Here is a 22,898-nt window from a genome sequence, read left to right as displayed (position 1 = left end):
ATGTTTCTGCCTTAAGTTTTGTCTTCAGCAAGTGAAATGCATTCTCGATCGGGTTGAGATCAGGTGATTGACTCGGCCATTGCAGAATATTCCACTTCTTTGCCTTAAAAAACTCCTGGGTTGCTTTTGCAGTATGTTTTGGGTCATTGTCCAATCACCTTCGCTGAATTTGGCTGAATCTGAGCAGACAATATATCCCTATACACTTCAGAATTCATCCGCCTGCTTCTGTCTTCTGTCACATCATCAATAAATACTAGTGACCCAGTGCCATTGTAAGCCATGCATGCCCATGCCATCACACTGCCTCCACCGTGTTTTACAGATGATGTGATATGCTTCCGATCATGAGCCGTTCCAAGCCTTCTCCATACTTTTTTCTTCCCATCATTCTGGTATAGGTTGATCTTAGTTTCATCTGTCCAAAGAATGCTGTTCAAGAAATGGGCTGGCTTTTTTAGATATTGTTTGGCAAAGTTTAATCCTGCCTTTCTATTCTTGAGGCTTATGAATGGTTTGCACCTTGTGGTGAACCCTCTGTACTTGCTCTCGTGAAGTCTTCTCTTTATGGTAGAATAATGATATGACTACCTCCTGGAGAGTGTTCTTCACTTGGCTGGATGTTGTGTAGGGGTTTTCTTTACCATGGAAAGCATCCTACGATCATCCACCACTGTTGTCTTCTGTGGATGTCCAGGCCTTTTTGTGTTGCAGAGCATTCTTTTTTTCTCAGAATGTACCAAACTGTTGATTTGGCCACTCCTAATGTTCCTGCTATCTCTCTGATGGATTTTCTTTTTTTTTTGCAGCCTAAGGATGCCCTGTTTCACATGCATTGAGAGCTCCTTTGACCACATGTTGTGGGTTCACAGCAGCTTCCAAATGCGAATGCCACACCTGGAATCAACTCCAGACCTTTTACCTGCTTAATTGATGATGAAATAACAAAGGAATAGCCCACACCTGTCCATGGAAAAGCTTTTGAGTCAATTGTCCAATTACTTTTGGTCCCTTGAAAAGAGGGGTCTACATATTAAAGAGATGTAATTCCTAAACCCTTCCTCCAATTTGGATGTGAATACCCTCAAATTAAAGCTGATAGACTGCACTTTAAACCCATATTCATTATTCATCGCGTAATAATGATTCCATCCTATACAAGTCCAGAAGTTAAAAAAAAAAAGTATAACTACATTATAAATTATAGACATTTCATTAAATATATAAATACAGAATTTAAAAAATTGGTGGAACAGCAGGAACCCAGAGAAAGCACCCATCAACTCACCAGAGGTAGCATGAAAATAAAAAAGGTTTATATAATTACATTGTTAAAAACAAAAAACAAACTAACATAAAAAACAAAATCTCCTACGTGTTTCAGGCTCTCCAGCCCTTTCTCAAGGAGTATATAAATATAAACTCCCTCTGCCTCCATGCCAGATTCCACACTCACTCCCCGACTCCCTTCCTTTGCCGAGTCCAACATGAAATAGCAGCAGGGGAAAGTCGGACTGGCTTTATAGGAAAAGAGAAATACTGCAGTATTCAAGGCGAGCGGGAAAAAAAAACAACGAAGGTTTGGTCTCATTTTCAGTTCCAGCCTAGCGCACAGATAGCTAAAGTTCGGGGGAGTTCAGATTTCAGCCACCCAGACACACTCTTCTCCTGTAAGAGCATTTGTAACTTGAGAAGAAAAAAGAAAATGGGGGGGAAAAAATTAACTGTTTTTAACCAATGGAATCTTTTGTGTTGTTTGACAATTAAATACTCCAATTTTTTTTTTTTTTAAACAATTACAACAAATAATTAAAAACAGAACACATAGTGTCTTGATGAACCTTTTTTGCTATGTACACTATCATTTGTATCTATAAAGAATTCTACTGTTGGTCCACTAAAAGAGATTACAACCTACAATACATCAAATCTGCTTTCCTCCAGGACTAATACAGCAACGAGATCTTTGACCAAGATGATAGCGGTAAAGGTACTTTAGCCCACATTGGTGAGATCTGGGTATCTTGGAACACAAAAATTACACTGTTATGGATTAATTCTAACGTCAATGAGGAGACTCCATTAGTGTCTATAAGATTCCTAATGTTGGGAAAAAAACATCAATAACTGTAGACAACAATCAATACCCAATTACTTATTCACAGGATAGTCCAGTCCGGTAGACGGTTTCCACCAAATATTCAAAGAGAGGATACGGCAGAATATCTGAATTATCAGACAATTCACAAGCTTCAAGCCTCCAAATCATAATCCGAAATATATATTATGAATGCAATAGTCAAGTTCACATGCCGTTTAACCTTTGGTGCAGGTACATATAGCAGCTGTACCTGTATGCAGCTAGTGATCATCCCAGGTATACTGGCAAACATATCCACTTTTGAGAGGAAGATTTAACTCCAGACTTTTTAAGTCTCATCCTAATAAAAGCTGTAATTTATACTTTTTACAACATTTTAAGAGATAGATGCCACCCATAAAAGAAGGATTTTAAAGTCTTAGGGAAATTACTTACACTTACTTCTTCACATGAATAAAATATTATGACATCGCTCTGTATACAAGGCGCTAGTTTTTCTGAGTTCAATCTTATGGCTTTTGCATCATACCTTGCAACTGTACGTATTGAGCAGGTAATGTACATTGCTTCTATATTTTTTATCTATCAAATGTGTGCATTATATCTATTTTTGACTGCGTGAGATAGACCCCTATGCACCTCAATTAAAGCTAATGAGATTAGATGAGGGAGGGGGAGGGAGAGGGAGAGAGAGAGAGAGGAGTGAGAGGGAGGAAGAGAGAGGGATGGAGAGAGAGGGTGGGGGAGAGAGAGAGACGGGAGAGAGAGGGGGGGAGAGAGAGTGGGAGAGGGTGGGGAGAGGAAGGGGGGAGAGGGGAAGGGGGAGAGGGAAGGGGGGGAGAGGGAAGGTGGGGAGAGGGAAAGGGAGGGGGAGAGGGAGGGGGGAGAAGGAGGGGGGAGAGGGAGGACGGGGGAGAGGGGGAGGGAAGGGCAGAGGGGGAGGGAGGGAGAGACTCAGTGAGTAAAAACACTGACTGGCACTGAGTTTGAAGCAGGTGAACCTGGTTCAAATCTCGGTGTTGGCTCCTTGTGACCTTGCGCAAGTCACTTTATCTCCCTGTGCCTCAGGCACCAAAAAAACATAGATTGTAAGCTCCACGGGGCAGGGACCTATGCCTGCAAAATTTCTCTGTAAATCGCTATGTAAAAACTAGCAGCGCTATACAAGAACAAACAATTATTAGTATATTATTATACATACAGGTGAACCCCGTTATAGCGCAACCCGTTATAACGCGGTTTTCACATGGCTCCCGCTTAAATTTTTTTTTAAAAATAACATTTTTTTTGCACACTGCACACACTCTCACTGCACACACTCTCACTGCACACTGCACACACTCCCAGCACACACTCACTGCACACACTGCACACACTCTCACTGCACACTGCACACACTCTCACTGAACACTGCTCACAGCACACTGCACACACTCCCAGCACACACTCTCACTGCACACACTCTCACTGCACACTCTCTCACTGCACACTGCTCACAGCACACACTTCCAGCACTCACTGCACACACTCCCAGCACTCACTGCACACACACTCACTGCACACACACTCACTGCACACACACTCACTGCACACACTGCACACACTCCCAGCACACTCTCACTGCACACTCCCACAGCAAACTCTCACACAGCACTCACAGCACACAGCACTCACAGCAGACTCTCACAGCACTCACAGCACACTCTCACAGCACTCAGCTCTCACAGCACACAGCACTCACAGCACACTCTCACAGCACACAGCACTCACAGCACACTACACCACACCTCCCACTCCCCCTCCCTACCTTTGTTGTCGGCTGCTGAGATCGGAGCGGAGCTGGCATCAGGAGGAGGGGGGGTGTCGGGAGGAGGGGGGTGAGTGAGGAGCAGGCTGGGACTCGGAGGGCCGCGTGGGCTATGCCGCGGAGGGCCGGTAGGTATGGGGGCCTGGGGAGGGAGGAAATGGATACCGGTGGTGGGAGGTAAGGAGCAGGTTGCGGATGGACTCACCGTTGCTAGGGGACATGTAGGGCTTCCGGCCACCTCTTCTTTCCTTCCTTCCCTCCTCACTCCCTCTCTCCCGATCAGGCGCGCGGCGGCCATTTTTAAAAAAAAATTGCGCGACCCCGGTTCTAGCGCGGTCGGATCAGATGGCCCCCGAGGTCCGCGCTATAACGGGGTTTAGCTGTACGTACATACAGGTGGTCCTCTGTAGCCGATGGTATGCTTTCCGAACGCCTCATCTGACGCCGCATAATGCAGTCCGCTGGACGCATTATCAGACGTCGGAATCGCTTATCCGCCATGGTTTAACATGGACGCGCAATCCGATGGTTCGTAATCCGATGGCGGTTTGCAGGGCGCATTCTGTCGGAATAAGCGAGTACTGTGTGTGTATGTGTATACAGCTCAACCCCGTTATAGCGCGATCTGCTAAAACGTGGATCAGCTTCTAACGCGGTCTGAGCGTGGGTTCCGAACATCTCCTACCTTTCTTTCCCCCGGCATCGCCATGCAGGCTGAGGACGCGACCAAGCTCCTCAAGCGGCGTCACGCAAATGACGTCAGTTGGGGGGGTTTTTTTGTTTTTTTTTAAACATCCAGCTTTATTGGTAAAGGACAAACACGGAGACACGGAGAGAAACACACACACACACACACACACACCTTTTTGCCTTCTCAGTGAGAGCACACAGCAATCGGGCAAAACACCACCTAATGGACGGAGGAGACATTGCTCGCTGCAGCCCGCTTCTCTCTGCAAAATATATAAACTGTTGAAACACCGAGACAGTCACTTAAAACACTGGGACGTTTGGTCACCTTATCTAGTGAAGTTCTAACAGGGTACATGTAAAAAATTAACTGCAAACAAAAATAGACTTTCAAAAACACTTAACTTCAGATTTTTCAGTCTAGGGAGTTATCATCTCTGGCAAAGAAACAAAGCAAGCCTCTGCTTCCAAAAATAAACAACAAATCTTCCACATCTGATTATTCTTTACCATTTTGAATGTCACGGCCATTTTTGACCCCTTGTGCACTAACCTCCACTTTATAATGAGTAAAACCTGGTATGGCTTTCTGCAGATTAATGGTACAAATTAAGGCAGGTCTTACACTTGAGCTGTACACAGCAAAGCGACATACAATGTGCTGCAGTATTTTCTGCCACTGAAAGGGTTAATGAGCACTTGATAAGAACACTCTTATATTAGGACATCTTCTGAGGACCCCAGATTGAAAAACTGTATACTCACTACCAGCTCTGCTCCCCATACATTCCCTCAGTACCAGCTCTGCTCCCCATACCTCCCCTCAGTACCAGCTCTTCACCCCATACCTTCCCTCACTACCAGCTCTGCTCCCCATACCTTCCCTCAGTACCAGCTCTACTCCCCATACCTCCCCTCAGTACCAGCTCTTCACCCCATATCTTCCCTCACTACCAGCTCTACTCCCCATATCTTCCCTCACTACCAGCTCTACTCCCCATACCTTCCCTCACCAGCTCTACTCCCCATACCTTCCCTCAGTACCAGCTCTTCACCCTATACCTTCCCTCACTACCAGCTCTACTCCCCATATCTTCCCTCAGTACCAGCTCTACTCCCCATACCTTCCCTCAGTACCAGCTCTACTCCCCATACCTTCCCTCAGTGCCAGCTCTGCTCCTCATACTTTCCCTCAGTACCAGCTCTTCACCCCATATCTTCCCTCACTACCAGCTCTGCTCCCCATACCTTCCCTCACAACCAGCTCTACTCCCCATACCTTCCCTCACTACCAGCTCTACTCCCCATATCTTCCCTCACTACCAGCTCTGCTCCCCATATATTCCCTCAGTACTAGCTCTACTCCTCATACCTCCCCTCAGTACCAGCTCTTCGCCCCATACCTTCCCTCACTACCAGCTCTGCTCCCCATACATTCCCTCAGTACCAGCTCTACTCCTCATACCTCCCCTCAGTACCAGCTCTTCACCCCATACCATACCAGCTCTTCACCCCATACCTTCCCGCACTACCAGCTCCACTCCCCATATCTTCCCTCAGTACCAGCTCTACTCCTCATACCTCCCCTCAGTACCAGCTCAACTCCTCATACCTTCCCTCAGTACCAGCTTTACTTCTCATACTTTCCCTCAGTACCTGATCTACTCCCCATACTGTACCTTCCTCTGTACCAGCTCTACTCCCCATACCTTCCCTCACTACCAGCTCTACTTCCCATACCTTCCCTCAGTACCAGCTCTAACCCCATACTGTACCTTCCTCTGTACCAGCTCTACTCCCCATACCTTCCCTCACTACCAGCTCTACTTCCCATACCTTCCCTCAGTACCAGCTCTAACCCCATACTGTACCTTCCCTCAGTACCAGCTCTACTCCCCATACATTCCCTCAGTACCGGCTCTACTCCCCATACATTCCCTCAGTACCAGCTCTGCACCCCATATCTTCCCTCAGTACCAGCTCTGCACCCCATATCTTCCCTCAGCTCAGCTCAGCTCTGCGCCCCATCCATTCTTGAGGTTAGTGTCGATCTATGTAGATTTTCCCGTCTGTTTTCATGTGCTATATGTTTGGGGGTTTCTAGAATGAATAAAAGACAATTATAAAATTCCCTAATGGTTGACTACTACTGAATAGGAAACCGTTTTAATAATTATATTGGGTGCTATTCTTAATAAATAAAGCAGAGTAACAAGCAATTGTAGCAGAAAAACTTTGTGGGAGATGATTCTTAGCAAATTTGGAGAAACATGTTCTCAAATAGCGTCATTCTCATTGTGCATCTCTTTGTGTCAATTGGCCACGGTCTTTGCTCCTAGTTTTGCCCTGTTGGCATCACCTTGCAATTTGGGGAGAGACAATAGGAGGCGTTAGAGATTAAATATATAATTCACAAATTGTAACGAGATGTAGCCAACTTATCTTACATTTGCATCAAAAAGATCGCCAGGTATGAGGTGCTGTAAACTTCTCTTGTCAAAACTAAAAAACATTTTCATACGTTTGACCCAAAGTGAGCAGAAAATGTAGCAATGCGTCAAAACAAACTTCTACTGTATGTGCATGTTCTTTGTGTTGATACATCTCTGCCTTTGTATCTGCCACTAACATATCTGCAGCAGGCACGTTACCACAACTCCTCCCTGAGATGTATGCCCTATTCCACTGGAAGATTGTAGCAAGCTTCTCCTCCAACATGCAGCTGCGTTGGCTGGAGAACAGAGCCGGCTGGGATATTGGCTGGGCCCGGTGCATTCTCCACATGCTACGTCACCGTGTGACGTCACTTTGTCATGGAAATGCGTCGTCACATTATAGCATGAGGCGATGCTGGCATTTACGGAGTCCTGTGCTCTCCCCTGGCAATCGCAGCTTAAATATTGTGGGGAAGAGCGCTGGTCCTCTGTAAGCGCGGGGCTCGGTGCAGTCACCTCAATGGCACTGCCTTCGAGCTGGCCCACCAGTGGAGAATCAATGTACTGTATTTTGCCACAATTCTGTTTGTTATGTATCCACACCGATCTACAAACAAATAATGCAGCCTCTTTGGAATGTGTTAGCATTGATAAATTAGTTCCTTTGTGGTTTGAGTTGATTAATTAGAAAACTAGGGTGACTCATAAAAATCCGATAACGCTGCACAGTTCCTCAGCATACTAATGTGGTCAGTTGTCTACGAGGAAGGACGCCCACAGCATATATTATCACTAGGAAACATCTCATCTCATTTTAATATCAGCACACTCCATACGAAGTAAAGACGTTATCCATCTAACAATGGAAAAGCCAAAGCAGAATTTGAGGCACTTCACACTGTGGACTGTGGATAAAGTTGTTCTTCACTTTAGTAACATGTAGAAAGTTGCAGAGACAGCTGTTAGTTCTGTACACATACCAGCCCATATATATTGTAATGCATGGACCGATTGACCGCTGCTTTGACATGGGCTGCCCAACTGGTGCTTTGAAGGCTTTGTGCAGCCTCAAGAGAACTTAGTTTGACACTCAGCAATGATGGCGAGCAATGAAAAGGAATGCAAGAATAAAGAAAGTTGAGGGGTGGGGGGGGGGGGGGAGGAGAACACCCCACCTTTTTAAACATGTATACAAACCAAGGGGTCTCCGGAGTTGAACCGCATTCATTCCACATCCGGGGACCCCCTGATTCCCCAAATACTTAATGGAGAAGCTGCCGCCAGGGGCAATAGGAAGCCACATTAACCTGCATCTTGTTCCCACCTTGAGGGGATGCTACCGGCGGCACCTTCGTTGGTAAGTATCTCTGGAAGCAGTGGGTGCCCATATCTGAAATTAACATGGCTCAGCTCTAGAGATCCCCTGCTCCCTATACATGTTAAAAAAAATTTTTTTTAAAAGATGCGAGGGGGACAATGACAAAAGAAACTAAGCGGGAGGAACGTCTCCTTTAAAAAGACTGCTGTTTGTCAGCCACAAGTTTATGGGTGAGCAAAGCAAGCACTGGGCCCTTCATACCCACAGAACGGACAGCCAGACAAAGATGCTGTTAATTATGAAACGAAATAGGTCAGGGATGGCCAACTCCAGTCCTTAAGGGCCACCGAGAGGGCAGGTTTTAAGGACATCCCTGCTTCAGCACAGGGGGTCCAGTCGTTGACTGGGCCACCGATTGAGCCACCTGTGCTGAAGCAGGGATATCCTGAATACCTGACCTCTTGGTGGCCCTTGAGGACTGGAGTTGGCCACCCCTGAGCTAGAGGTTGGCACATTATGGCAAAATAAACCTATTTCAGGTAATTTAAAAAGAATAAGGAAGCACAGCATCAAAACCATGCAGGGAAATCCTCTCTCGGGGTCCTAGCACTCTAGAAAGACATGCAGCCATCACAAAGAATCCCAGAAAAGGCCTAGAGAATGTATGTTTTGTTCCATCAGATAGATTCAGACTGTCTGCATCTCTTTACAGAATGTTTCAGTTATCATTAGTCGTCCAGACCAATTATAAGTTGCAGCACTTAAGATGTGTACAAAAAGTGTGTGATAGATTTGACCATGTTGGACACATTGTTACGCGGTAAATTAATAATCAGGAGCATTTTCAATCATTTTTACTCCTACAGTACTTTCAAAACTCTATCTATCTGCAATTAAGGTGGTTCCTTTATGTTTACTGCAACAGGATTCCTTCTAAATAGTTTGTTATTTTGACCGTGCAACATTGGTTCATTAATACTTCTTTCCACTCGTACATATACACTATATAAAAATGATACAATCAAATTGTAACTAACATTTGCTCAGAACGTGTTGAATACATTAAAGCAGGGGTGGCCAACTCCAGTCCTCAGGGGTCACCAACAGGTCAGGTTTTCAGGATATCCCTTCTTCAGCACAGGTGGTGCAGTCTTTGACTGAGCCACCTCTGCTGAAGCAGAGATATCCTTAAAACCTGACCTGTTGGTGACCCCTGAGGACTGGAGAAGACCACCCCCTTATTATAGTTTATAGTAAAAGGCACATAATATCAAATATAAAACACCCCCAACAAAGTAACAGATTTAATAAACGTAATGAAAAATATTATTTCAGTGTTGCAATGTCCATGTGCTATATCAAATCAACTGATGTTTCTCCAGATTTACTGGACATTGCAAAGTCTTCAAATGATTGAGCCACTGTTTAGTAAATATAACCCATAGCTACAGACAGGCGACTTCTTTTTATGCCGGCGTGACACCCGTGGCTTCACTGAAACAATATAAGTGAACCTGTAATGTAAACTGAACATATGATTGCGTCTTCTATCAAATTACATGGGGCCCCAGATGCAAATATTAAACGTACTGTACAGATAAACTTATCCACAATATGCTGCAGCAGTGGAAAAGATGGAAGTTTACACTGCAGTATTCATTCATTCTTGTTTCTGGAGCATGAGTTCTTATACTATGCAGTATATTGTCTCCTGTGTGAAGGCTATGCGTAGGCTTCTCAGCCTTAAACTCCTGTAATGATATTGGTTAATTGGTAGATATCATGCACCTTTCTTGCATTTTCTATTTTTTCTTCTTCCAGTGGGCGAGAAAGGGTTGATTTGTAATATATATTGCTACTGACACAATTTTATCTGTGTTCTCCTAGATTCTCTGCAGCAATTCCCAAGTCAGAGGCTTCCCCAGAAAGCTCGTCAAAGGATTCCTACCCACGCACTGAATATCTAACAAGACCTGACCCATTTTTCCTTGTTAAAGTAGCAGTGCATATATATATATATTAAACAGGCTTATTAAAAACATTCTTCTCAGTGTGCATATAATCATCGTAACCGCTGGAGTGCCAGAGCCTGCTGACCCCTCTGGCCGTCTCTTTGCCACGCCAGGAAACCTTCATTTTAGCGCTAAATAGAAGGAAAAATGCATTTACAATAGTGTACAGCTTTTTGATATACTGCATACCAGGGGGCAACTCCAGTCCTCAAGAGCTACCAAAAGGTCAGGTTTTCAGGATATCCCTGCTTCAGCACAGGTGGCTAAATCAGTGGCTCAGTCACAGACTGAGCCACCTGTGCTGAAGCAGGGATACCCTGAATACCTGGCTTGTTGGTGGCCCTTGAGGACTGGAGTTGCCCCCCCCCCCTTGCTGTATACCCTCCCCCCATTGTCACATCCACCAGAAGCCCCCTGTGGTTCCTCCATCCTATGCCTGGTTGAGGTGTCACACTGCTCCAGTTGGTGTATATTGTGGGTCTGCATTAGATGTGTCCCATGAAGCATTTGCACTTTGCTGGATGACCACTGCTCAGATTATGCTGTTGATGCTAGGAGACCCCCTCCTAAACCTCAGACAAACTGGCACCCTGGTTGGGGGGTCATTAACCCCTTCTAGTCTGGAGTCTCTCCTATTTGAACATTTTTGTTAGATGCAAGCCAGCCCTGTGATTGGCTGAAGATTAACAACCCCCCCAAACTGTCCCTGAATGGTCCAAAAACCCCATAGGGAATAACGGGGGAGACAATCTTTTAAAAGCCCTGCCTGGCAGTGTTCTCTTTAGACCCACTGGGGCAGAACATTTCGATGTTATGTATCTCCCATGGAAGACATTGGTCCATGCAGCAACCCTCACTGCCTCGGCGCCAGCCCAAAGAACCCTTTTGCACCCAAGGACTTTAACAGAACATTCTGCAAGTTCTGAGTAAATAGAAATACCACTTGTGATACATTTGCATGTCTGACATGTCTGCAACCCTGTCTTTCCCCATTATTGCTTACAGTGATTCCACTGAAGCCAGGGATTCTGGGTAATGACATGCAAATGAGCACAGTGTGTCACTTTTTACTTCTTGTCCATGTTAACATGGACACCTATAAGCTTATGCCTGCTGTATTACACAGCTTTTCAGCACAGCCTGAGTTACAGAAGTGCTGAGCCAGTAACCCTACTCACAGACAGCTTTTTTACCTTTTTGGTCTCATGGGTAAGTTATAAGAGCTTTTGCACTACCCTCCCTGTGTATTTGCTGTTGCTGATCTGTATGCCATGTTTTTGTGTACTGTACCCTTCCCTATTAAACCCATTGTTAATAGCTCTGTTGTCATGACTGATGTTTTTTGTAACTTGTTATATACTGTATGTTGTGTCATTTGGTTAGGGTGCTTACTGGGAATTCTGTGACGCTGGCATTTGACTTGGGCCACATTATCCCAGTAAAGACAGGGACGCTAGTCATGGAAAAGGGATTGACTCCTTGTGCGAGTCAGGGATTACCGGAAGTGGGTGGGAGTGTAACCTGTGTAAGAGCAGTGCTCTTGGGTGGTTCTCCTCATAGCCAGGTTGGTGGCAACCCTACCTCTTACTGCTTTCTGGGAACCCTAAGACCCACTGAGCTAGCAGGCGTCCCATTGCCCCTAGAGTATCAGAGTATGTTTGTGGCTCCTAGTGAGGGCCTGTGGTCACTGGGATTGGGTGGGAGGTACCCCAGATATGAGTGTAGCTTTTGGGTGGGCTCCCTCTAGTGGTTCTGGTTGGTGATGCTACCATCCTAGCAGGGCAGGATAGGATTATGCAGTGTGTGTCTTTGGGCACCTTTTTGCCAAAGCCCAATCAGGAATTCCCTCGCGGTCAGCAGGACCAAGGTGCTTTCCCGGCAGGCAGAGTCGGGATAGAATCCATGTACCGGTGACCCGCTGCTTTGGGGGACCGGCGGTTTGACGTTCCGTGACAGGTCAATTATTTTGGTTTCAGTTTATTACAAGGATATTGTTTTAAAGAGGGACTTTACTTTTAAGCCGAAGACTGAAGCAGAAGAAAAAGACTTATATACTGCAGATTTAAATAACAGCACTGTAAAGCTTTTACCGTTCAGTGATTAATAGCCAGACACATAATTTATTTGTAAACGTATGCTGCTATTTTAATTGCCATAATCAATAACCTCTGCATAAAATTGTGTGTCCAAATTAAACGCACCTTTTAGCCCCTCTGCAGTGTATATTACAGCCCTCCAGCACCAGATTGGCAACTAGGCTAAATTTAGCTGGACTGCCCTAAAATTGTATTCAATCTGAAGCAAACAGAGAGTGAGAAAGAGAGCACTTAGATTTTACTGCCACGGATGGACAGCCATACACTGGAGCCATCCATGAGGAAGAAGGCAGCACACCAGTGGACTTCTACTTGATGAAAAAATATATTGACATAGATCAACATTTTGGTTCTCCCACTGACCTTCGTGAAGTAACACCATGTGCCAATATATATCCTAACCCAGAGGCACCAGAGGAAATTGTACCAAAACTCAGCAACTGGCGTTGGCTAATATCCCCATGTAATGCAGCCACGGGAAACGTGAGTAGAAATAAAGGGTGTTTGGTATTTGATGCTTTACTCCAAGCAATTACATGTTCATAAATCTGGAGCTGGCGTTTTACCATAAAGTCTGATCATGCTTTAAAGACGATCAGATTGGGATAATGAAAATGTATCTGTCGATAGGGCAATTAAAATGAGAGAATAAATCCTGAATATTACAATACGATGTTCAACAAGGACAAGCGTTGCAAACAGTCGGTCTATAAATGTTGGGGTGGAACAAAGAAGCGCGTACCTATTGTACGCTCAATGGGGAACGCTGACGTGGAAGAGCAGTTACATAGTGCAGTGTAGCACAGAAACAGTCTTCAGTGTATCTGGGAGAAACATTCTCAGGCAGTATGTAACACAGAACACTTAGCGAGGATTCAATAAAGTCTGAAGCGGCTGTTTTCGGTTGTAAAGCCCCATTGAAATCAATGTGAATTTTCGCCCACGAACAGCCCGAATGGCCACGTCAGACAATGTGGACTAAGGCTGTCCAAAGTATTAACATGTCCCGAAGAATATAGAATGAGTAAACTAGGAAGGAGGGGGGAGGGGAAAGAGACAGATAAACTAAATAGATGGGGAAATAGCAAGGGGTTATGGAGGTAGAATGGGGGCAAGTACGAGTTTAGCAAGCGGTGAGACAACCAGAGTAAATACAGATAATAAAAATGTGACAACAGACACTATCTTGGTGTCCTTAGATGTAGAAGGGCTGTACACCAGTATACCACACAACGCGGGAATCAAAGCAACATCGTACTTTCTTAACACAAGGGGCAGCCAATTTTGCAATCACAATGACTTCGTTCTGAAGCTACTAGCCTTTGTCCTCACTAGAAACTATTTTCTGTTCAATAAAATCTTGTACCCCCAGGGCACGGCTATGGGCACGAAATGTGCCCAATCCTACGCCAATTTGTACCTGGGCTGGTGGGAATCAGAAATCGTTTTTTACAGAAACCATGGAGAGATTCACAAACCACATAGACATGTGGTATAGATACATCGATGATGTGTTCTTAGTCTGGAACAGATCTCAGGAGTTACTAAAATACTTTATTAATACACTGAATAACAATGAAAATAACTTGAGAATTACCTTCGAGACCGATCCAGATGAAATCTCCTTCCTTGAACTCATGATTCAAATCAGGAGAATGGGGACTGCAACTAACAGCATTTTAAGGGTGAATAGTCAGCAACCCTCTAGTTTGATATGATATATATATGATATACAATATGATACAATTGTTCTTTATAGATATAGTTGCAACATATAACAACCTTCCAACACAACAAGTCTATGGTTTTGATATACAGTACCGATGAAAAGGTTCCTAAATAAGACTCGAAAGCGTTATGTATATAAATCCCTATAATGTTGGTCCATTTGAAGGTATCACAAACTGAAATAAACCAGCATGCAACACCAAATTAATCCGTTTGCTGCCATACGGGCCTAAAACGCATTGTGCAGGCCCTTCTGAGATAGGAAGGATCATCTTCTTGGAAAAACATATGTTGCTCTGGTACAGTAAAGTAACGTAACTTTTCTAGAATACTCACAGGGTTCTTATAAGTGAGACCTCATCCCATCTTCCAGGAACTGCAGCAGTGAAGCATTTTATTCTAAATTGCTACTTCATAATCCTTTACCTGCATAAAATCTGTACGCATAACTAGGATATATTTACCTCAATAAGCGGCTGCATCTAAAATATTTGGTCGTGCAATTTCAGTGGCTTTCTAAGAAAATGAAAAGCTATTTCATTTAAGTGTAGCCCTGATTGGTTTTGGGCTATAGGTCTGCCCTCCTCCTGGCAGTAATTCCTAGTAAGGGTAGGTTGGCCAGGAGTAATCATGGTTTTTCTCCACACATTGCAGTGCATTGAGTCAGAGAAGTTAGTGCAATCAGGTCTTGTGTCCAATCAGAGGCACAGGGGTGGTTCCTACTGGATCTGTACTTAAGGCACTGTACTTCCTGTATTTAGTCAGTTTTCTCTACTGTGAGAGAGGCTGGTCTACCTGAGTGCAGTGTGCAGGGCTCTGTACACTGTGTGCCCTCCCTTAGGGGAGTGGTGGGAGACTGTAGTGGGAGACTGTTCCCCTTACTCTACCAGAAAGTAAGGGAAGAGGTGGGACTGCTCCTGGTGCCCATTGGCTGGGAGTGAGGTCCAGGGACATCCTGAGGGTGGAAGCCCTACAAGCTGAGATCTGACTGCTGTGCTGAATACAGAGAGAATAAAGAGACCTTTGTTTTACTATACTTCTGGCCTGAGAGTGAAGTCTATTGGTAAGAAGGTAAAGAGATTCTCCTGCAGAGACTTCTCCCTATACATCTGGGGGCTGCAAGAGATGGAGGCGCTGCACCTGTGAGTACGATTCGGGCAAGACCCCAGAAGTCTGTCCTGTCATTCCCCTATAACACCATGCGGGAGACCCAGGACCCCGTTACCAGTAGGTATGCACCACACTCAAAGAAGTAACCAGCGCAAGTTTCCCCAAGGTAGACCCTATGTGAGATTGGGTGGGGGAAACAGGGTTACGTAAGAAATGTGCTTAGTACAGAACCCAGAATGGGATTATACAATGACGTTTTTGCCTGCATTGTAAAATAAAATTAATAGGCCTTGCAGTGCTGCCATTGGTGAAACAAACAGCAACTAAGCAAAGCAGCTTCATTTCACAGCGATGAACCAACATAAAATAATGAAAGCATCAATTATCTGACTAAATAAATGTGACTAAACCATGTTGTTTTTATTGCAAGCCTTGTTTTTAACTAAACTTGGAATTTGTGAGCAAAGTATGGTGCCGCAAATCTGTTCCTTCAGCCATATGGTGATTACATTTCCAGAAATATGCACTTCTTAATCTGTGTGTGTTTCAGAAAAAAAGAAATTCATACAAGTGACACTCTGAGGATGGCCATATAGTGACGCTGCTACCCAGTGCTGGGAAATGGTTGAGCCTCATTCAAATGACACTGAGGGGGATAGGTAAAAAAAAAAAATATTTGCATCTGCATCAATTTGGAAGCATCTACCTATGCATGAATCTTTCACATCTTGCTTCTAACGACTGGCGCAGATCTCTTTGGCGTAGAGGCGAACGTCACCTAAACATGGCGGATTTATTTTGTGCAGAGGAATGAAAACTGCACCAGTTATAGGCGCCACTGAAATTGCACTGACTCTCTAACACCTCCTATAACCCCCTCCCCTATAAACTCCCCCAAACACTGGCTCCTCCCCTAACCACTTGCCAAAAGACTGACTCCCTCCTCCCCTAACCCCTCCTATACCCCCTCCCCAAACCACTGACTCTCCTCCCCTAACCACTCACCACAAACACTGGCTCCTTCCCTAACTCCTCCTATATCCCCTCCGAAAAAAATGGTCACTCTCCTCCCCTAACTCCTCCTATACCCACTGCCCAAAACACTGACTGTCACGGTAGCTTATGACAAGATATAAGGCTAAGGCCCCGCTCCCAGAGTCAGCGCACCCGCACTGCAGACGGGCGGTGCGCTGAGATACACAGACCGCGATATGCGGTCTGTAGGGAGCGGGAGCCGGAGCCGGAGCGGGAGGTGGGCGGGAGTGGGAGGCTTGACAGGGAGGGGGGGCGTGGCTTGAGCGGAGGGACCCGCTACTCTCCCCCCCCTCCCTCCACGGACTCGGGCTGGAGCTGCTGAGGGTAACTTTAAACACACACACGCAGGCATTCATACACACACACACACACACACACACAGAGGCAGGCACTCATGCACTCATACACACACACACACACACACAGGCAGGCAGGCACTCACGCACTCATACACACACACGCGCGCACACACAGGCAGGCACTCACACACTCATACACACACACACCCAGACAGAGGCAGGAACTCACGCACTCGGGCACACACATACACACACAGACAGGCACTCACCTGCTTTCACTCCACACTCCTCCCCGCTCCCCGAAGCCTCTCCTCCTCCCGAAGCCTCCCCTCCCCATTGGCTCACAGCCACACCACGTGACGCGTCAACGCTAGGAAACACCATTCTCTTGTGTCTCCTAGCGGCTGACGCGCCACAGCGTGTAGTCAGCTGTGCCGCCAGGGGGGACCGGGACCGGCTCGCGAGGATTCCCCTGCTGGTGGGGAACTCGCGACATGGCCGCTCGTGCCAACGAGCGCAGCGGGACCGAGGCCTAATGAACACCAAATATCTGGGTTGAACTGAACGAGGCTTAGATATAATAAAATATATTTATTCCTTAAAAAAGGTGAACACAGCAATATAGTACAATTAACAGGCAAGAAGGTAACACTTACTTAGTGTTGGGGGATGGAGAAGTATCAGCTAGCAATTCTCCAGCAATCCGGTGACATTCCAGGTGGAATCAGAAGCACAACTAAAAACTGTAGGGTTGACACAGTTTATATACCTGTGTAACCCTATTCTTAACATTGAATACAGACTATTGGTGAACAATTATCTGTATCCAATCCCTAACGTGGAGACACAGATTAACCCATGCCCCCCAGCTAATTAGCCCATGTGTAATGGGACTCTATGGGTAGCCCCATAATTAAATCAGGGGCAACGACCAGTCTACCAAATGAAGTATCTGCATTGTTTGTGGGTGTAGACATAACACTTACAAACCACTCCAGTTTGATGATTCTCCACCTTCAGGTAACAATTAGAGCGGCAGAGTCTGTTGATTAGTACTTGGTCTGTTGATTAGTACTTAGTGTAAACAATCAGGCAGTTAACTTTTGATCACAGTGCTTAGGCTCAATCAGCCGGCTGCCCTTCATGACCTATTAGCATAGCAGATGGGGTCTGCATTTTCAGAACAGATCCAAAATACCATACATATACACTTTAATATCTACACATATTAATAAGTTCCATTCTGGTGGGCTCAGTGGGTCGAAATTTGCCAGTTCTTAATGCCTACAGTGACTCCACACATTGGCCAAATATCAACTCTCTGCGACCTCCAGGACTGGAGATACAGAAATGCACTTTAAAACATTAAAATACAGGATTATAATGAAACATGGGAACAGGGGGGCATACATTTTCCTCACATGACATGGTGTAAGCCACATTCCTGGACCGCAGTCCATTTAACCCCTTGCCTCCCTGGTGAGGTCAGGGGGTGGCCATATGGGGTGCAACCCCTTTAATACCGGGCCAACCCCCCTCTCCCGCTACACTGACTCTCTCCTCCCCTAACTCCTCCTATATCCCCTCCCCAAAACACTGACTCTCCTCATCTCACTCCTATACCCCCTCCCCAAAACACTGACTCTCCTTCCCTAATTCCTCCTATACCCCCCATAAAAAACACTGACTATCCTCCCCTAACTCCTCATTTACCCCCTCCCCAAAACACTCTCCTCCCCTAACTTCTCCTATACCTCCCTAAAACACTGACTCTCTCCTCCCCTAACTCCTCCTATACCCCCTCCCCAAAATGCTCATGGTGCAAGTGGAACAATTTGAGGCACACAGTTGAGCAAAGCCCTTTTATACGTTAGCACAATCTGCACCGTTTTTGAAGCAATGCTCCAGTTTTGGACACTGTGTACATATCCCCCTAAAATGTTCTCCAGGGGGTAGGGGAGCCACTTCACAGCATATTGAAAGAGGGGCTTTGTCGCTGTTCAGTTTTTGGGTCTTGTTTTCAATGGTAGAGTATCGCAATAAACCATAAAGTATTTTGTAGATGTCCTTTTTTTGTACATAAAAGAAGCATGCAAGAATTGTACTTACCCATTACACTGGGACAGTGTTTGAGCTATTGCATATGATGTTGGGTCTCTGTCCAGTGCCAATATTTTAATATTAGAGGCCTGCTTCAGAATATATGAAGTGTGACCTCCAGCTCCAAAAGTCATATCCAATATAGTCTAGATAAAAGAAAAGAAATATACATATTTAATTATAAGATACCATTCAACACATGCAGATCAACAATCCACGCACATACATACGTGTGTCACATATATATATATATATATATATATATATATATATATATATATACATACATATATATATATATATATTATATATATATATATATATATATAGCAAATGTAAATACAACTGTATGCTCGTCTGCATGTCTTAGTCAGGTCTGCAACCCCGCCTTTCACCATTATCACCCAGCACAAAGCACTTCCACTGACAGCCGTTTCGATCTTGATGGGTCTCATCAGTGTGGGGTTGGTTATACCGGCTATGCAAAAATGAAGCATTTTTGCACAGCCGGTATAACCAACCCCACACTGATGAGACCCATCAAGGTCGAAAACGGCTGTCTGCAGGTGGGTTTACTGGCTATGCATCTTAACCCTGGCTGTGCTCAAAGCTGTGACCATGCAGCAAGCTTAAGCCTATAGGGAACCATGTTAAAAATGGTTTTGAAGCAAAAGGTGGCACTGTGTGCTCATTTGCATGTCATTTCCCAGAATCCCTTGCTGCAGTGGAAGTGCTGTGTGCTGGGTGATAATGGTGAAAGGCGGGGTTGCAGACCTGTCTAAGACATGCAAATGAGCATACAGTAATATTTCCATTTGCTATATGCTTTGCAGTGGAGGGTTTTTGTCACTTTTTTTTACCCACCATAACTTATCTAAGTATATATATATATATATATATATATATATATATATACACACACACATACATATCAACACACACAGACACATTTAGGTCCATCGATGTTCTCGTCGAAATGTAAATGCACAACTGGGCTTTAACTTTAAAAGTAATGTAGAAGATGTACTGTTGATTTTAACAGCCTAAAAATAAAACCTCTGCCTCTGAAAATGTTACATACCTCTACGATCAGGTTCAATTCCTTTTAATCAGATAGAACTAAAAGAAAAATCGCATTATACCCCCATGTCCCTGTGAATAACAGGATGGAACGTCACACTGATTCTTTATACGATGAGTCACACTCCTTTAGTTAAGTTATGATGGTTTGTCAGATCTACCCAAAGGAATTTTAGAATCCATTTAGACTGCACATTTTTATGAAAATTCCCAGTTTTCCCTCTGGGCTCTGCTGTTTAACTTAAAATTTATAACAGAAAGATCTTGCACCTCTCGTGTTACACTTTGTATATAGTTTGAAAGACCATATTAGATATTGATGTTTTTATAAAAAATGAAATCTTATGACCAACGCAATGCAATATCATCTCATAGCTGTGACATTCACTGAACAATGTGAAAGAGAAGCAGCATTTACAATGGAACTTTTTGTGTAGGAGAATGAGTAACTACAGTGCCTTTGAAAATCAGTGAACCAGGTTCAAAACGCAGTGTGAACACCTTGGGATTTTGATCAGTTTACCTCCTTGTGAGTCAGGCACCAAAAATAAGACTGCCAGTTGTACGAAGCTTTGACTGGTGGCAGGAATATGCTTTGCCCTGAGCTGCGTGCTACATAAAAAAAACAGCTGTATTGTTGCAGCATTCTTTTAGATCTATATTAGTAGAACTTAATGGTAGATTCATCTCTGATGTGGGATATCGCACCCCGATCTTGGGCTACCTGCCATTCAAGTCAATGGCAGTCAACTCCAGGTCATGACTCAATACCCCACATTGCGGCTTAGTGAATCCCGCCTTAGTATCAGAGAGGAGAATGTATCAGAACAATTGTGGAACCAAGTAAATGTTCAGCTTGCTTCAATGCATCACCGCATTATATTCCAATTTGTATGGATATATATATATATATATATATATATATATATATATATATATGTATACATATATACATATATATATATATATATATATATATATATCCACAGTGCTTTACAAAAACAATACAACTCAGGGAATTATAATACGAGAAGCGCAAGCGACAATTTCCACTATTGTGTTATGGGGAGTCAACAGCAGAAGGTGGGATGGAGTTACACGAGGATCTTTTTATAAAGTGGAGAAACTTTTGCACCTCCGTGTCATGATTTTTGGTTACCATCAAAGACTTCACGTTTAAAAGGGAGGTTGGGCCTCCCTGGATAACATGCAGTATCAAATGTAAGCCGCTCTTATAGTGTCGGCGACGCCGCGGCAAAACAAATGTATTGCCGCCGTCGCGTGCGCTTATAGAAGCGGCGCGGTGGCTTGGTCGCGAACGCTGAAAGTCAAGTCAATTTGATTTTCCAGCGACCGTAGCGTGACGTCACCGTCGGCACTATAAGCGCAGCCTAAGACTTGTAATTAATAAGCTTCGTAAATGTTACAGTGTGTAAAGACCAAACATTTATTGGCGTTCTTGCATCTTCCCCAGATTTGTGAAGAGTCGTAACGCCATGAAGTTCAAGCACAATCTATGACTTCCCCTGATACAAAGAACTGTGAGAGGCACAACTATAGACTGAAAACGAACCACTACAAAAGGCATACACCGTGCTTTAGAATATAGGAATTTTAGCAGTCTGGTTAATTCAATGGGGGCTACTTTACATTGGTAAACCTCCTGGTGCCATAATAATAATAATAATAATAGCATGTTCTTGTATAGCGCTGCTAGTTGTTTGCAGCGCTTTACAGAGACATTTTGCAGGCACGGGTCCCTGCCCCGTGGAGCTTACAATCTATGTTTTTGGTTCCTGAGGCACAAAGGATAAAGTGACTTGCCCAAGGTCACAAGGAGCCGACACCAGGAATTGAACCAGGCTCCCCTGCTTCAAACTCTCAGTGCCAGTGTTGTTACTCACTGAGCCACTCCCTCTCCCGAAATGCTATTCATTTATTTTATTGCATTTACACTAAATTCATCTACTCTTGTCTTTCACACGGCAAACCACTTTGCCTGAACCTGCCTTTTGCTAGGAAAGGGAAAGTCATCCGAAAGTGACATTTTCAAGCTGCTTGATGTACACGTGCTTCCAAAGCCTTAAAACAAAAAGAGAGCTTTTATATTTTTACAGTCTCAGGTCAAACTCTCACTTCATGTTTCCCCACCACCTGCAAAAAGGGAAAAACCTGGAGACGGGTAATTAACAATGTACTGCAGCTTTCTCAAATATGAAATATAAATTAAAATAATCCAAAAAAAAAAAGAGGAAAGCTGGATTGATGAGGAGCACAGATAAGATACGCCTATATCTTGACTCAGGATATGTAGCATAGTGGGAATTCTTGTGTTGAAACATAAATTTCATTCATTGAACGTCACTTTGGGCAATACCGTTGTGCGTTTTAAAATCACTGTCTAGTTTTCAACAAGCTCTGGCACTTGTTTTCATCGCTAGTGCCTAGAAATGGGCTGTGCTCTGATTTATATAATTGTGAATTGCTATCAGCAAAGTAGGAAATGTCTGTGAAAGACAGGTCAACATAGGAGAAAGTCATAAAAGACAGCCATGAGCTAATAATGTCAGCATGCTGCAATAAACAGAAACCCCGAGAAAAAAAAATACAATTTATTGGCTTGGCAAGGCTTGCGTTATTTGTGATGGCTTACAAATTAAACTTGCTGGATACCAAAAGACCAAGTATATTTATTCAATGAAGGACCGTTCATTCTCTGTTGTCATTATGGTCCGTATTCACTAAGCCGTATTCTGTCATAAGACATCTTCTGCCGCTGGAAGACACCTTATACACCATTCCAGCTCATGGGTGCAAGATGTCTTCAAGCGCCAGGAAACAGTTTAGTAAATATGGCCCAATGTTTAGAAATAGGACTTCAGAGCATTTAACTGAAAATATGCAGAAACCAGCTCAGCATTGCCTTGCATGACTGCATTCTCCATAAGCATGAGAAAATACCCTATACATCTCATGACGAATCAGTATAAAAAAATTATAAATCGCCTCTAAAGAATCTTCCGTCCCCGTACTGCAATATAAACCAATTGTGCAATGACTTCAGACACAGACCACTTTGGAACTTAA

General features: G+C 44.3%; 1 protein-coding gene across 8 annotated transcripts in view; it reads right to left on the bottom strand.

Annotated features, from left to right (window-relative positions):
• The window catches only part of METTL15 (methyltransferase 15, mitochondrial 12S rRNA N4-cytidine), a 123,329-nt gene that overhangs the window by 41,425 nt on the left and 59,006 nt on the right, over nucleotides 1–22,898 (bottom strand). For all 8 annotated transcript variants that reach the window (XM_075567305.1, XM_075567306.1, XM_075567304.1 and 5 more), the window contains one exon: nucleotides 18,741–18,877. In XM_075567305.1, the coding sequence (XP_075423420.1) occupies nucleotides 18,741–18,877 (137 nt within the window). The remainder of the gene's footprint in view (nucleotides 1–18,740; nucleotides 18,878–22,898) is intronic.

Source organism: Ascaphus truei, chromosome 12 (genome assembly GCF_040206685.1).
Source record: "Ascaphus truei isolate aAscTru1 chromosome 12, aAscTru1.hap1, whole genome shotgun sequence".
Lineage (NCBI taxonomy): Eukaryota > Metazoa > Chordata > Amphibia > Anura > Ascaphidae > Ascaphus > Ascaphus truei.
Note: the sequence above shows the minus strand (reverse complement) of the source record. Positions and strands in the feature narration are given on the sequence as shown.